Source organism: Oncorhynchus clarkii, chromosome 20 (assembly GCF_045791955.1).
Source record: "Oncorhynchus clarkii lewisi isolate Uvic-CL-2024 chromosome 20, UVic_Ocla_1.0, whole genome shotgun sequence".
NCBI lineage: Eukaryota > Metazoa > Chordata > Actinopteri > Salmoniformes > Salmonidae > Oncorhynchus > Oncorhynchus clarkii.
The window spans coordinates 23,768,054-23,781,944 of NC_092166.1; the positions used below are offsets into that span (position 1 = coordinate 23,768,054).

General features: G+C 42.1%; 1 protein-coding gene across 2 annotated transcripts in view; it reads right to left on the reverse strand.

Annotated features, from left to right (window-relative positions):
• LOC139377346 (catenin (cadherin-associated protein), delta 2b) overlaps nucleotides 1-13,891 on the reverse strand; it is a 104,468-nt gene that overhangs the window by 40,365 nt on the left and 50,212 nt on the right. For both annotated transcript variants that reach the window (XM_071120370.1, XM_071120371.1), the window contains 5 exons: nucleotides 11,828-11,973; nucleotides 11,111-11,651; nucleotides 10,489-10,632; nucleotides 7,624-7,939; nucleotides 4,441-4,497 (listed from right to left, as the gene is read on the reverse strand). In XM_071120370.1, the coding sequence (XP_070976471.1) occupies nucleotides 4,441-4,497; nucleotides 7,624-7,939; nucleotides 10,489-10,632; nucleotides 11,111-11,651; nucleotides 11,828-11,973 (1,204 nt within the window). The remainder of the gene's footprint in view (nucleotides 1-4,440; nucleotides 4,498-7,623; nucleotides 7,940-10,488; nucleotides 10,633-11,110; nucleotides 11,652-11,827; nucleotides 11,974-13,891) is intronic.

The window sequence follows — 13,891 nt, forward strand, 5'->3', positions numbered from 1 at the left end:
GTTTATTTATGAGCCATATTTTTCTATCATGCATACCATACAAGACAGTATCATCATACAGTATACTTTGCATGATAGAAGACAGCACTTACATTACAACTACTTAGCATACAGTGCATTCGGGAAAGTATTCAGACCCCTTGACTTTTTCCACACTTTGTTGCATTACAGCCTTATTCTAAAATGGATTAAATACATCTACACACAATACCACATAATGACAAAGTGAATAAACAGGTTTAGACATGTTTGGAAGTGTATCATTTAAAAAAAACAGAAATACCTTATTTACATAAGTATTCAGACCCTTTGCTATAAGACCTTTAGTGAGCTCAGGTACATCCTGTTTCTATTGCTCATCCTTGAGATTGGTTGGAGTCCACCTGTGGTAAATTCAATTGATTGGACATGATTTGGAAAGGCATACACCTGTCTATATACAGTGCCTTGCGAAAGTATTCGGCCCCCTTGAACTTTGCGACCTTTTGCCACATTTCAGGCTTCAAACATAAAGATATAAAACTGTATTTTTTTGTGAAGAATCAACAACAAGTGGGACACAATCATGAAGTGGAACGACATTTATTGGATATTTCAAACTTTTTTAACAAATCAAAAATGGAAAAATTGGGCGTGCAAAATTATTCAGCCCCCTTAATAAGTTAATACTTTGTAGCGCCACCTTTTGCTGCGATTACAGCTGTAAGTCGCTTGGGGTATGTCTCTATCAGTTTTGCACATCGAGAGACTGACATTTTTTCCCAATCCTCCTTGCAAAACAGCTCAAGCTCAGTGAGGTTGGATGGAGAGCATTTGTGAACAGCAGTTTTCAGTTCTTTCCACAGATTCTCGATTGGATTCAGGTCTGGACTTTGACTTGGCCATTCTAACACCTGGATATGTTTATTTTTGAACCATTCCATTGTAGATTTTGCTTTATGTTTTGGATCATTGTCTTGTTGGAAGACAAATCTCCGTCCCAATCTCAGGTCTTTTGCAGACTCCATCAGGTTTTCTTCCAGAATGGTCCTGTATTTGGCTCCATCCATCTTCCCATCAATTTTAACCATCTTCCCTGTCCCTGCTGAAGAAAAGAAGGCCCAAACCATGATGCTGCCACCACCATGTTTGACAGTGGGGATGGTGTGTTCAGTGTGATGAGCTGTGTTGCTTTTACGCCAAACATAATGTCTTGCATTGTTGCCAAAAAGTTCAATTTTGGTTTCATCTGACCAGAGCACCTTCTTCCACATGTTTGGTGTGTCTCCCAGGTGGCTTGTGGCAAACTTTAAACGACACTTTTTATGGATATCTTTAAGAAATGGCTTTCTTCTTGCCAGTCTTCCATAAAGGCCAGATTTGTGCAATATACGACTGATTGTTGTCCTATGGACAGAGTCTCCCACCTCAGCTGTAGATCTCTGCAGTTCATCCAGAGTGATCATGGGCCTCTTGGCTGCATCTCTGATCAGTCTTCTCCTCGTATGAGCTGAAAGTTTAGAGGGACGGCCAGGTCTTAGTAGATTTGCAGTGGTCTGATACTCCTTCCATTTCAATATTATCGCTTGCACAGTGCTCCTTGGGATGTTTAAAGCTTGGGAAATCTTTTTGTATCCAAATCCGGCTTTAAACTTCTTCACAACAGTATCTCGGACCTGCCTGGTGTGTTCCTTGTTCTTCATGATGCTCTCTGCGCTTTTAACGGACCTCTGAGACTATCACAGTGCAGGTGCATTTATACGGAGACTTGATTACACACAGGTGGATTGTATTTATCATCATTAGTCATTTAGGTCAACATTGGATCATTCAGAGATCCTCACTGAACTTCTGGAGAGAGTTTGCTGCACTGAAAGTAAAGGGGCTGAATAATTTTGCACGCCCAATTTTTCAGTTTTTGATTTGTTAAAAAAGTTTGAAATATACAATAAATGTCGTTCCACTTCATGATTGTGTCCCACTTGTTGTTGATTCTTCACAAAAAAATACAGTTTTATATCTTTATGTTTGAAGCCTGAAATGTGGCAAAAGGTCGCAAAGTTCAAGGGGGCCAAATACTTTCGCAAGGCACTGTAAGATCCCACAGTTGACAGTGCATCTGCAGCATTGAATGTCCCCAAGAACACAGTGGCCTCCATCATTCTTAAATGGAAGAAGCTTGGAACCACCAAGACTCATCCTAGAGCTGGCCACCCGGACAAACTGAGCAACGAGGAGAGAAGAACCGTGGTTAGGGAGGTGACCAAGAACCCGGTGTTCACTCTGACAGAGCTCCAGAGTTCCTCTCTGGAGATGGGAGAACCTTCCTGTCACACCCTGACCATAGTTTGCTTTGTATGTTCTATGTTTTGTTTGGTCAGGGTGTGATCTGAGTGGGCATTCTATGTTGGATGTCTTGTTTGTCTGTTTCTGTGTTTGGGCCTGATATGGTTCTCAATCAGAGGCAGGTGTTAGTCATTGTCTCTGATTGGGGGCCATATTTAGGTAGCCTGTTTTGTGTTGGGTTTTGTGGGTGATTGTTCCTGTCTTTGTGTTTGTTACACCAGAGAGGGCTGTTTTCAGTTTTTCACGTTTCTTGTTTTTGTATATTGTTCTATTTTCATCTTTATTAAAGATGTATCAAAGTAACCTCGCTGCCTTTTGGTCCGCCTCTACTTCAACAGAAGAAAGCCGTGACACTTCCAGAAAGACAACCATCTCTGCAGCACTCCACCAATCAGGCCTTTACGGTAGAGTGGCCTGGCGGAAGACACTCCTCAGTAAAAGGAAAGATCCTTGAAAACCTGCTCCAGGAAGCACAGGACCTCAGCCTGGGGTGAAAGTTCACCTTCCAACAAGACAATGACCCTAAGCACACAGCCAAGGCAACGCAGGAGTGGCTTTCGAACAAGTCTCTGAATGTCCTTGAGCGGCCCAGCCAGAGCCCGAACTTGAACCTGATCGAGAATCTCTGGAGAGACCTGAAAATAGCTGTTCAGCGATGCTCCCCATCCAACCTGACAGAGCTTGAGAGGATCTGCATAGAAGAATGGGATAAACTCCCCAAATACAGGTGTGCCAAGCTTGTTCGTCATACCCAAGAAGACTCGAGACTGTAATTTGATCGCTGCCAAAGGTACATAAACAAAGTACTAAGTAAAGGGTCTGAATACTTAATGTAATTGTGATATATATATATATACACTTTTTCTGTATATACATTTGCAAACATTTCTAAAAACCTGTTTTAGAATAAGGCTGTAATGTAACAAAATGGGGAAAAGGTGAAGTGGTCTAAATACTTTTCGAATGCACTGTACTTTGAATCCCACACATCACTGTAGTCTTGGGGATAAGACATCGCAGGTTGGCATTTATTGGGATGACTCATACTGGAAGCAGCTCTGCAGGCTAGTGACTAGCTGGCACATCCACAAAGTCTTAAAATCAGATTTTAAACCTAACCCTAACATTAACCATACTGCTAACCTTATGCCTTAACCTTAAATTAAAACCAATTTTTACGATAGGCTATGTAGCCAATTTTGACTTAGCAGCTGGCCCATCTAGTGGAAATCGCTCAGCTCTGCCTCCAGGACAAAACTCATCCTAATAAATGTCAACCTGCCCCAAAAAATAGGCCATAAAACATATCATGTGCTAATCTGTATGGATTACTAGTCAGTGAATGGGAATCGCATATTGTTTCTACTAGCCTATGTGGGCCATAGATGTCGGTCAGTCACACTACACGATATATCATATATGTACTAAAATGAGTATTAGTTGAGAAAGATTGCATAAAGGGAGAATGATAACATACTGCAAAAGTGACAGTCTAAATTCCTGGATTCTGCCATCAATTACCGACCAAGTCTCAGTAAATCTTGGGATGATGAAGCACATTTCAAAAACAATGAGTGAAAAATGATGATGAAGGATGTAAAACGAAGAAGAAAATGGATGATCGTTGGACAATACTGTCCTACTAACACAATCAGCAAGTCCCCGTAGCCTACCCAAAAAGCTTCTAACTGCTGTCAGAAACCCCTTATAGCTTAATTCACTAAAGAGTAACGGACGTCACAATGTCACATCTTTACCATCAAATACTAGATAAGCCTGAAAAGTGAACTCGAGAAACCTGAAGCCAAATAGATACATAAGCCTAATGTATACTGTGCATTTGTGAGAAGGAAATATAATATGTTGGACATGGACCCCTAGTGCAACCTTTGCCTGAGCTCAATTGGAAGTAAAGCGAATAACACATCTCTTAATCTCTCAGTGAAGTAGCTACTTTAAGTAGTTGAGAAGACAATGCAATGGAAAATAGAATTTAACTATTCTCATTCATGCTCTTTCATTGGTAAGGAGATGTGCCTGGCATTTTGTGTAGTAGACATGAAAGACAGATTCAGTGAATAAGAGATAGAAATACGTAAATAAATGCTGGATTACTTTGTCATTCTTTGCTCGGCTTGATTTTGATTCCAGACAAGGAATTCAGGGTCGTACCTATCAGGAGACAGGCAGAAAGAAAAAAAAAGGTAGGTGGGTGTCTCGCACAAAGGAGCTTGACAATAATAAAATAATACTCATTTGACTGTCTTTCTTTCTCAACACTTTTCATATTACACACTTGCACTGGATTCAGAACATGCACTAAGATGATTTGATTGTGGTCGATGGGAGTCCATTAAGGAGGGGGTCTTACAAAAATCAAGAAATGTGAGGATCAATAGCAGAGGTGCATAAAGATGGCAGCCCCATGCACTTACCACACATTCCTTGTATTGCTAAATTTGCCGTATTGTACATTTCCCTCTGTTACTCTTTTTTGTGTATAGTCATTAGCACAGCATACATGATCCCAATGTTAGCTTTAAGCTGCCGGCAATTTGAAAAAACTAAAAAGTAGATTGTGCTGATTTATTGGCACATTGAATGATGTCACACGCTGTAGTTTAAAAACTAGGAGGATGATGCTAAAATAATGACGTCATTTCTTAATTTTGACATCTTCCTGCACATTCACCATTGTCTATCAGCTAGACCAATTAAGGGTTGTTCAGTCATCAGAACCATTGTCATGGTTTGTGGAGAGACCCGTTCTAGCAATTGTATTGTCTTACTTACATCTGGATAGATGTTTTACGAATAAGCTTTCCTATGGTTTAGGATTCTCTGCTAAATAGTGACATTGATTATACCCTGCAAACAACCATTGACCATTCGGAAAGTTGTAGCCCTTTCCTGCAGTCAAATTACCAAATCACCCTCTCATGGACTCATGGGTGGAATGTTACTCATATTTTTCATAATTTCATAATTAATAAACTATAATTTTTGTATCATGATTTTTTTATCCGGTGTTTCTATGTAAAACGGTTTTGTTATATTTCAGTCTTTTGTGATGTATATAAAGTGTAATATTGGGATGCAAACTCAAAATGGAATACATTTCAACACTACACTGAGTATACAAAACATTAAGGATACCTGCTCTTTCCATGACGTAGACTGACCAGGTGAAAGCCATGATCCCTTATTGATGTCACTTGTTAAATCCACTTCAATCAGTGTAGGGATTTTTAAGCGATGAGACAATTGAGACATGGATTGTGTATGCGTGCCATTCAGAGGGTGAATGGGCAAGACAAAAGATCGAAGTGCCTTTGAACGAGGTAAAGGCGCACCGGTTTGCCAGGCACACCGGTTTGTGTCAAGAACTGCAACGCTGCTGGGTTTTTCATGCTCAACAGTTTCCAGTGTGTATCAAGAATGGTCCACCACCCAAAGGACATCCAGCCAACTTGACACAACTGTGGGAAGCATTGGAGTCAACATGGGCCTGCATCCCTGTTGAACGCTTTCGACACCTTGTAGAGTCCCTGCCCTCAATATCAAGGAAGGTGTTCCTTATGTTTGGTATAGTCAGTGTATTTCTGACATGGTACAGGCGTCTTATTTTTTTAAGCCCATAACCATGTGTGTGAGGTGCATACTATTGTTTCCAAGTATATTTGTTTAAGACTACCAAAAAACACTCTGTGTGACCCTGATTTAGCCCACCGCAGTAAAAGGTTTTAACTTACAGATACATGCAACTGACAAAATAAAGGAGTAAATGAGGGATACAATGTACTGTATATTGAAAACAGGTACTTCCACACAAGTGTGGTTCCTGAGTTAATTAAGCAATTAACATCCCATCATGCTTAGGGTCTTGTATAAAAATGCCCAGTTGCCCATTATACACACACACCCATTATTTTGGCTACCATGAAAGAGGGGTCTCAAAGGACCATAGGGGGTTTAAAGAGTGTGTGTGTGTGTGTGTGTGTGTGTGTGTGTGTGTGTGTGTGTGTGTGTGTGTGTATGTATGTGTGTGTCTCAGTCACCAGATCTCAACTCAGTTGAACACTTATGGGAGATACTGGAGCAGCGCCTGAGACAATGTTTCCCACCAACATCAACAAAACACCAAATTATGGAATTTCTCATTGAATAATGGTGCCACATCCCTCCAATAGAGTTCTAGCCACTTGTAGAATGTATGCCATGGCTCATTGTAGCTCTTCTGGCGGTTTGTGGTGGCCCAACGCCCTATTAAGACCCTATATATGCGTTTCCTTTATTTTGGCAGTTACCTGTACATAGTCAACCAAATATAACATCCTTAATTGCGGTTAAGTATTTGTTGAGTAAAACGTTGTTTCGCTTGCCGATTTTGAACATTATTCATTAAAACAATTAAATCAATTTCTGTAATTTCATTGCTTCGCTATGCACAATACTGGCCTAGTTTTTCCACAATGAACTGAAATGAGGAAAGATTGGAGAACTGTTTTGGTGAGACCCACCCTTTAACAATAATGAATATGAAGTAACCAAATAAAAGAGAAGACCTTCTCATTTGGAGATTACTGTAATTGACTGTGCATGTTGTGAAGTTGGTTGCAGCCAGTCAATGCAATGCATCATCACAAGTAAATCCACTGAAAGAGTGTGCAAACGCCAACGTAATGCCAGAGCTACGGCAGAAAGGTGCAATGTGGAAAAGGAAAGAAACTAAAATAAACAAACAGTACAGGGATGGTGAATGAAGAAAATGGAACAGGATAAATCAGTAATGAAATTGTAGAGAATGCAAACACAGATTCTTGTATTCCTGTTTTCTAGGATAACTCTTTAATTGGTGTGTATTCCTAGTGATTAAAAATGTTGTTGTTGTTACTGGCATTGACAGTACGGTTTTTGTGTTTGCTCTAAAGGATAAACTCCTTGATCAGACCCAAACAAAAGCAACTCTGATAGTACAGCAATACAGCCATACAGCTTATGAATCAAGGCACTCCCAGTGAAACACTTTACGACACACACACGCACTCACACACTCACACACACATAAACGTTTCAACAACACAATGTGAAGGGAGAAGGTAAGGTTTAACACAAGCTTCATGTGCCCTCCAAATAACAGTGGTGGTGTCATTCAGGGCATAGTGGTGCCGACAGGACTTCAAATCAAACTGAGGAGATATTGGGAGGCAGTGATGTGTTGTGGACGTGTGTTCCATACTCAGTGGCCTGACTGAAAGAGAAGTGTGTTTTAAACGGCAGTACTATAGCGGCACTTACCTGGGATCCTTCTGGATACTGTCCACAGAAGGTGAGCGGGCCAGTGCGGCCTCCGGGGGAAGGGCGGGGCCAGACTTGCTGTAGGGAGACTCGGTAGACGGGCAGAACTGGAGAGTGCGGTACGGGTTGGAGTAGTCCGCAGCAGAGGCAGTGGCAAAGCTGCTTCTCTGGTATGGCAAAGTGCCTGAGGCGTTCTGGCTGCCTGTACGCTGCAAGGGGGTGGAGTCAACACCAGGGGAAGACGGGGCTATGGTAGGAGGGAAGTAGGGACAGAGCAGAAAGTTCAGGACCTGTTCACAAAACTGGTTTACGGGGTCTAGGCAGAGGAATGAGTAAGAACACACAGTGAAAAGAGAAACAGAACAGCCAACCACCAGAGAAAGAAGAGGAGGGGAACAAGAAGGCAAAAGCAAAGTCAAAAGAAGGCCAAAAAGGATAATTTAATTAAATTAATTTCAATACTTCCCAGCAGCCTCTACTAAGAAACCATAATATAGACAGAAAACCAGAAAAATAAAAAAGTGTCTGGAAAAACGCAAATGTATGTGTCTGGAAAAAATGCTAACTTTCAGGACAGTTATCTTATATGAATTATGACGAAGGAATGCACCAAATGTCACTTTGTCAAATTAAAGTTAGTGCTTTGTCAAATTAACCCATAATTGACAAAATGGCCATGACAAGAAGTGGGCATTCTGTAGATAGATGACTATTCACTCTAACACAACCCAACTGATTGATCTCTCTCAGAATATGGAAAGGGCTTTGGTCAGCAGTTCACTGTGAAAAGTTTTTTTGTGTGTGTGTGTTTTCATAATCTACCTGAGTGCCATGAACATGACCTTGAACACAGAACACTTTAATTTCCAGACAGTATTATGTTGTTAAAAATCAATGTCAGAAGGATTCACTGGGGACAGTGATGAATATCAAAGTCCAAGGATGGCCTCTGATAACTAAGTTTTCTGTCTGTGAAGACTTTGCTTTTTAAGAAAATCAATGACAGGTACTAGCTAAAAATAATCTATAAGGGCCTACATAAATGTAATTCAATGCTATTTTGAACATATACATATTTGGGAAAAATAGCTTGAGCAAAGCCTTGGGTTGAAACACTATTCTCTCACGTATTGCCATGCACCTTGATGTATCTCTAAAGCACTTGAACTGTGAGTCCAGTCTGAAAGCATGCACTACCGTGCTGCGCTGCACGCATTGGCAGAGATGCTTCTACTGATAATCCTGACCATGTAGGTAGAAGGCCTCTATCTCTGAGGAGCACTGCCTGCCTGCCTGCCTGCCTGCCTGCCTGCCTGCCTGCCTGCCTGCCTGCCTGCCTGCCTGCCTGCCTGCCTGCCTGCAGACAGTGTGAGAGGTGAATAGAGTTACAGTGTAGCAGCTTGTACATGACTCCCTCCTCCCTAAGAGCCATGACCTCGGCTCCACACATTGAAACTTTCCACATGAGCAGCTCGTAGTTGTACTATAGTCGGACAAATGGAATATCAGACCAATTCACATTGGATGAATGTTGTATGAGGGTTGGAAATTTATATAATCACAGAAACAAATGGTGTCTCATCTCAATTTGTTATGTGATATTTTATGTTAGTTATGTATTTGATGTTGATGCAACGTTTTTTGGACAGCCAAATTAGCAAAAAACAACATTAAACCACTAGATGCAACATTTTGCCCAGACGGTTGCCTGAAGGGGGTGAAAGATGGGGCGACAGGTAGCCTAGAGGTTAGAGCGTTGGGCCAGTCGTTCTGCCCCTGAACAAAGCAGTTAACCCTGTTCCCCGGTAGGCTGTCATTGTAAAATAAGAATTTGTTCTTAACTGACTTGCCTAGTTAAATAAAGATAAAAAATAAAATAAAAGATTAGGTTGAGTATGAGCAGAGGATGGATACAGTACTGTACAGAAGGCTGTGAGGATATGAGCCAACAGCCTTCATGCACAATCTGTACCATCTCAACCCATGCTCAATGAAACACCAGTAAGAATCACAGTATTCCCTCAGGTCTTTCATAATTTACTAGCCTGCAGTCTTTACAAACAGGAAGCAAGATTGTAACTCCAATTCCCTAGCCGTTAGGAAACTACAAAGCTTTTCAGATCGTATAGTAGGATTTCATCATATGCAGTGACGTGAGGTGGAATTTCTGTGGAGGGGATACACATGCTCATTAAAGAAAGCATTAGGCTAAATACTGTGGAATGCATTTGACCATGGTGGGTGCCTCCAACTCAGTTTTCAACGCTTGAGTTTAAATTCTGCGGGAATAATTTAGATTTATTTCTGTCTAATATCTAATTATCTAATGTTATGTGATTGTGATTGCTATCAAGATACTAATCGGATTTGCATAACTGAACTGAAAAATTGAGATAAACGATCTGATGGAGTGATAAAAACGCTAATGTTGTTTTTGATCATTATTAGCGTTATTTGCAGGAAAACCACAGTTTAAAGGCCCACCTAAGTTCCACCTGAATAATAAGCTAAATGTGGGGCATTGACTGTTGAAATACCTGCTTCCTTACCTTTTGGGCTTGCTGTGTTCGCTTAATTCCCATCTAATTCTGACATTATACAATGTATCGTTGCTTTAAGTCAATTCTCCCTATCAAGGACTAATCAAGTGCTGACACAGAACTTCAAAGAACCAATAAAATAGAAGTATCTACTGAGAACGCATTTGGCTCTTGAACCTCTCATTGAATGATAACCCTCTGAAACCAACAGTGGGATATTAACATTTAGTTGGTCAAAAGAAGTAGGTGAGCCTGACAAAAGCCTAGTCAAATATAAGGGGATGCCCAGCGCAGTAGGGCAGGGGTTCTGGACCATCTGACTCACCCTGGTTCTGATTGAGACTCCTGATAGAAGGCTTCTGGTAGACCCTGTCCTCATAGATGGGGTCAATGTGGTGCTCAGGAGACTGGAGAGGTCGCAGCTCGGAGCCCAGGTGACTGTGCTGGCTGCTATAAGAGCCCCTGGATCCTGAACACCACAACAAAAACATAGGAAACATCATTACGTGGTTCCAAACCACAGGAGGCTAGTGGCACCTTAATTGGGGAAGACGGGCTCATAGTAATGGCTGGAACGGAGTGAATAGAATGGTATTGAACACATGGTTTCCATAAAACCAGCAGCCTCCTGTGTTCCAAACATGGTTAATAATATCTAGTATTATCAAGCCCATTAACTACAGCATTTAGAGTCATTTGAGAAAACATATATAAATAAAAGACTGCTGAGCCCAAAGAAAAAACACACATTTTTAGACATGATATATACACCGAGTGTACAAAACACTATGAACACCTGCTCTTTCCATGACATAGACTGGTCACGTGAATCCGGGTGAAAGCTATGATCCCTTATTGATGTCACTAGTTAAACTCAGTATTAGGAAAGTGTTTTTAATGTTTTGTATATAGAGACAGTTTCTCTCTGTCTGAGCCTGTGCACCCACCTGCCAGGCTGCCAGGCCTCCCGAGGGTGGCGTTTGCATACAGCTCGTGGGAGATCTTGTACTGGTCCGAGGAGTGTTGCATGCGCTTGGTGGGGGACAGGGTAGCGTAGTTACCCACGGTAGAGCTGAAATGATGGAGTGGGGATGAGCCCGAGGCGTTGCCTGAAGAAGCCATGTGCAGCGGGGAAGTGGAGGACAGCCCAGCAGACCCAACTACCATGTTTATGGGGGAGCTGGTGCTGTAGGACTTGGCCAGCCGGCTGGGGGACTGCTTGGGCGAGGAGACCCGCTGCAGGGTGGCGTAGCTGGGCATGTCAGAGGCAGAGCCCAGGCGCTGAAGCTTGGTGGGAGAGCCCACGGCCTGCATGGAGTGGGGGGAGCTCACACGTTGGGCAGGCAGGGTGGAGCAAGAGTAGTACATGGAAGGAGTTGGCGGGGCGTCAGGCATGTGGAAGGCGCTGCCATGGCCCTGGGCAAACGACTCTCTGGACTGGGAGGAGTCTACACTGGCAGCTAGCTGGGCCGCACGGCTAGACGTCACCTGGAGAACCACAGAAAGAACCTTAGATCTTACACCTACATCACATGCCATATTGAAATCCAGACTATGCAGCAAAGAGGCTATTATCATTGACAGACGCAATATAGGAGCCCGTTACAAATGGCACTCTACTCCTTAGTCCACTACTTTTGACCAGGGCTCTAAGTCTCACCCACCTGGTTGTAACTGTGGACTGCCCCTCCCACCTGGCCACTGCGGGGCAGGGCCTCTAGTGCCTGGTTGCTGAGGTAACCGGCTGGGTAAGAGAGTGAACCATCCTGATTGTTGAGCTGTAGTGCACTCTGGGATAGCAGGCCTTGTCCTGTTTAGGGCAGAGAGAATAGTGGAGCTGAAATATTGCGACAACCTCTTACCCTCTGTCTCTATATCCCCCACACTCTCTTTTACCAGTCTCTCTCCCAGTCTCTCATATGACGTCTGAGGGTTGAATGTTGATGTACTGTAGGGTCTTTCAAATTCAAATACTTTCTCTCCACCTACCTTTCTACCGAACCGAAATACCTCTCTCTCTCTCTCTCTCTCTCTCTCTCAGACCCAGAAATGGAGAGAGTAAGGGCATGCATAATGGATCAGGAGGAACTGGGAGTTACTGAGCACAAGTGGTGCAGAATGAGGCCAAAAATAAAGGTTAGCCTTCAATTAGTAACACTAACGTCAGCATTTTATTTTCATAGACCTATATTTTTATTACATCAGCAATAGGATTCAGTATATTATATTTTGTATAAAAGACACAGTTCTAAATCAAAATAGAATTACTGCACACACAAAAACAAATCAAATGTACAGTATAGTAGTATACTATTTTCCGCGATTTAGCTGTGAGTCACTAAGTAAAATGCTGTGAACCTGTTTCAGTGTGATCCGTTTCAGTGCTCTACACTGCTCACAGGTCTGTAAGACTTCCTCCCTTGACTGCCTTCACACCTTCCTCTGCTTTTACTCTCACATCCATGTTGTTCTGGCAACACCGACCTCATTTTCACATTAGCGTGGAGTCACTGGCAACTTGTGCCCAATAACTGCCTCTGGCACACACACACACAGACACACACACACAGACACACTGTATGAAAATGACCACGGAAATGTTTCTGCGACCACTTCGGGCTGTTAAGTTATTGGGTATTTCCTAAATACATAATCATGTCAATGGTAGTGAATCTTTGGGAGAGGATTTCAGGAAGGAAAGTGAATATTGCAGGAGCTTTCATAGAAGAGTTCATTTGTGGTGTGTGTGGTAGAGTCAAGTAGTCTAGCAGACCAGAGGAATATCCCTGGGGTGGTGATCGCTCTGGGTGCCTGAAATATACAGGGAGGGGCTCCTTTATTCATCTAGTCTACGACCTGCATTCTGTATCAAAACATTTCAATATTTCATCAAGATGCTATTTTTAGCCTCACTACTCGAGAGGGAAGTAAGATGGGTGTGCTGTGCACATATGTGTGCAAACACAGTCTATGAGACGTGCACATGCACGTACGTACACACACAAACGTGCCAAAACACACACACTGGGCATAAACTAGTATTATCTGAAAATGTTCTCCCTTCCTAGCCCCAAAACTCCCTGCACTTTTCAACAGATTGAATATGAACGCAATTTATTTTGCGGTGGCTGATTTGAAAGCGTGTTCCTCGTACACATGTGTTCTCTGTTATGCCCGAAGGAAGCCGCTGACACCTCGGCGAGACATCATTTCCATATCAAACCCTTGACATATACTGAATCTATCCTGACAGATAATACTCTCTCAGTGGCTCTTAGTGGAAAGATGAAGATCATTGCTTGGATCAAATGAAGTGAGGGCATTTGGGTTCAAAAGAGAAAGGAAAACAACTGTTTCGAATGCAGAAGGCAGGGGTGATAAGAGACAAACACCTGCGGTATATAGTTCCTGATTGAAACAGTCATTGATATCACTCTGGGCTCTACAAAAGAGAGACCTATCACCTAGCATTTCTGTATCTAGGCGATTCCATACAGATAATTCTTGGCATTTTTCTTGACATTTATTTTGAATATTGATAAGCATAATCAGTTCTAAACATGTCTAAGTTTTTTTTAAAAAAGAGTGTTGCAGTCAACTTAGCTTTCATTTGGCACATGTCAAGCTATTTGTCTATTTCTAGTGAATTTGAAAATATCTTAACTATAGTAAGGATACGATGTAATTCAACAATGAAATCAAATCACTTTATTCACAATGTTTCTGCT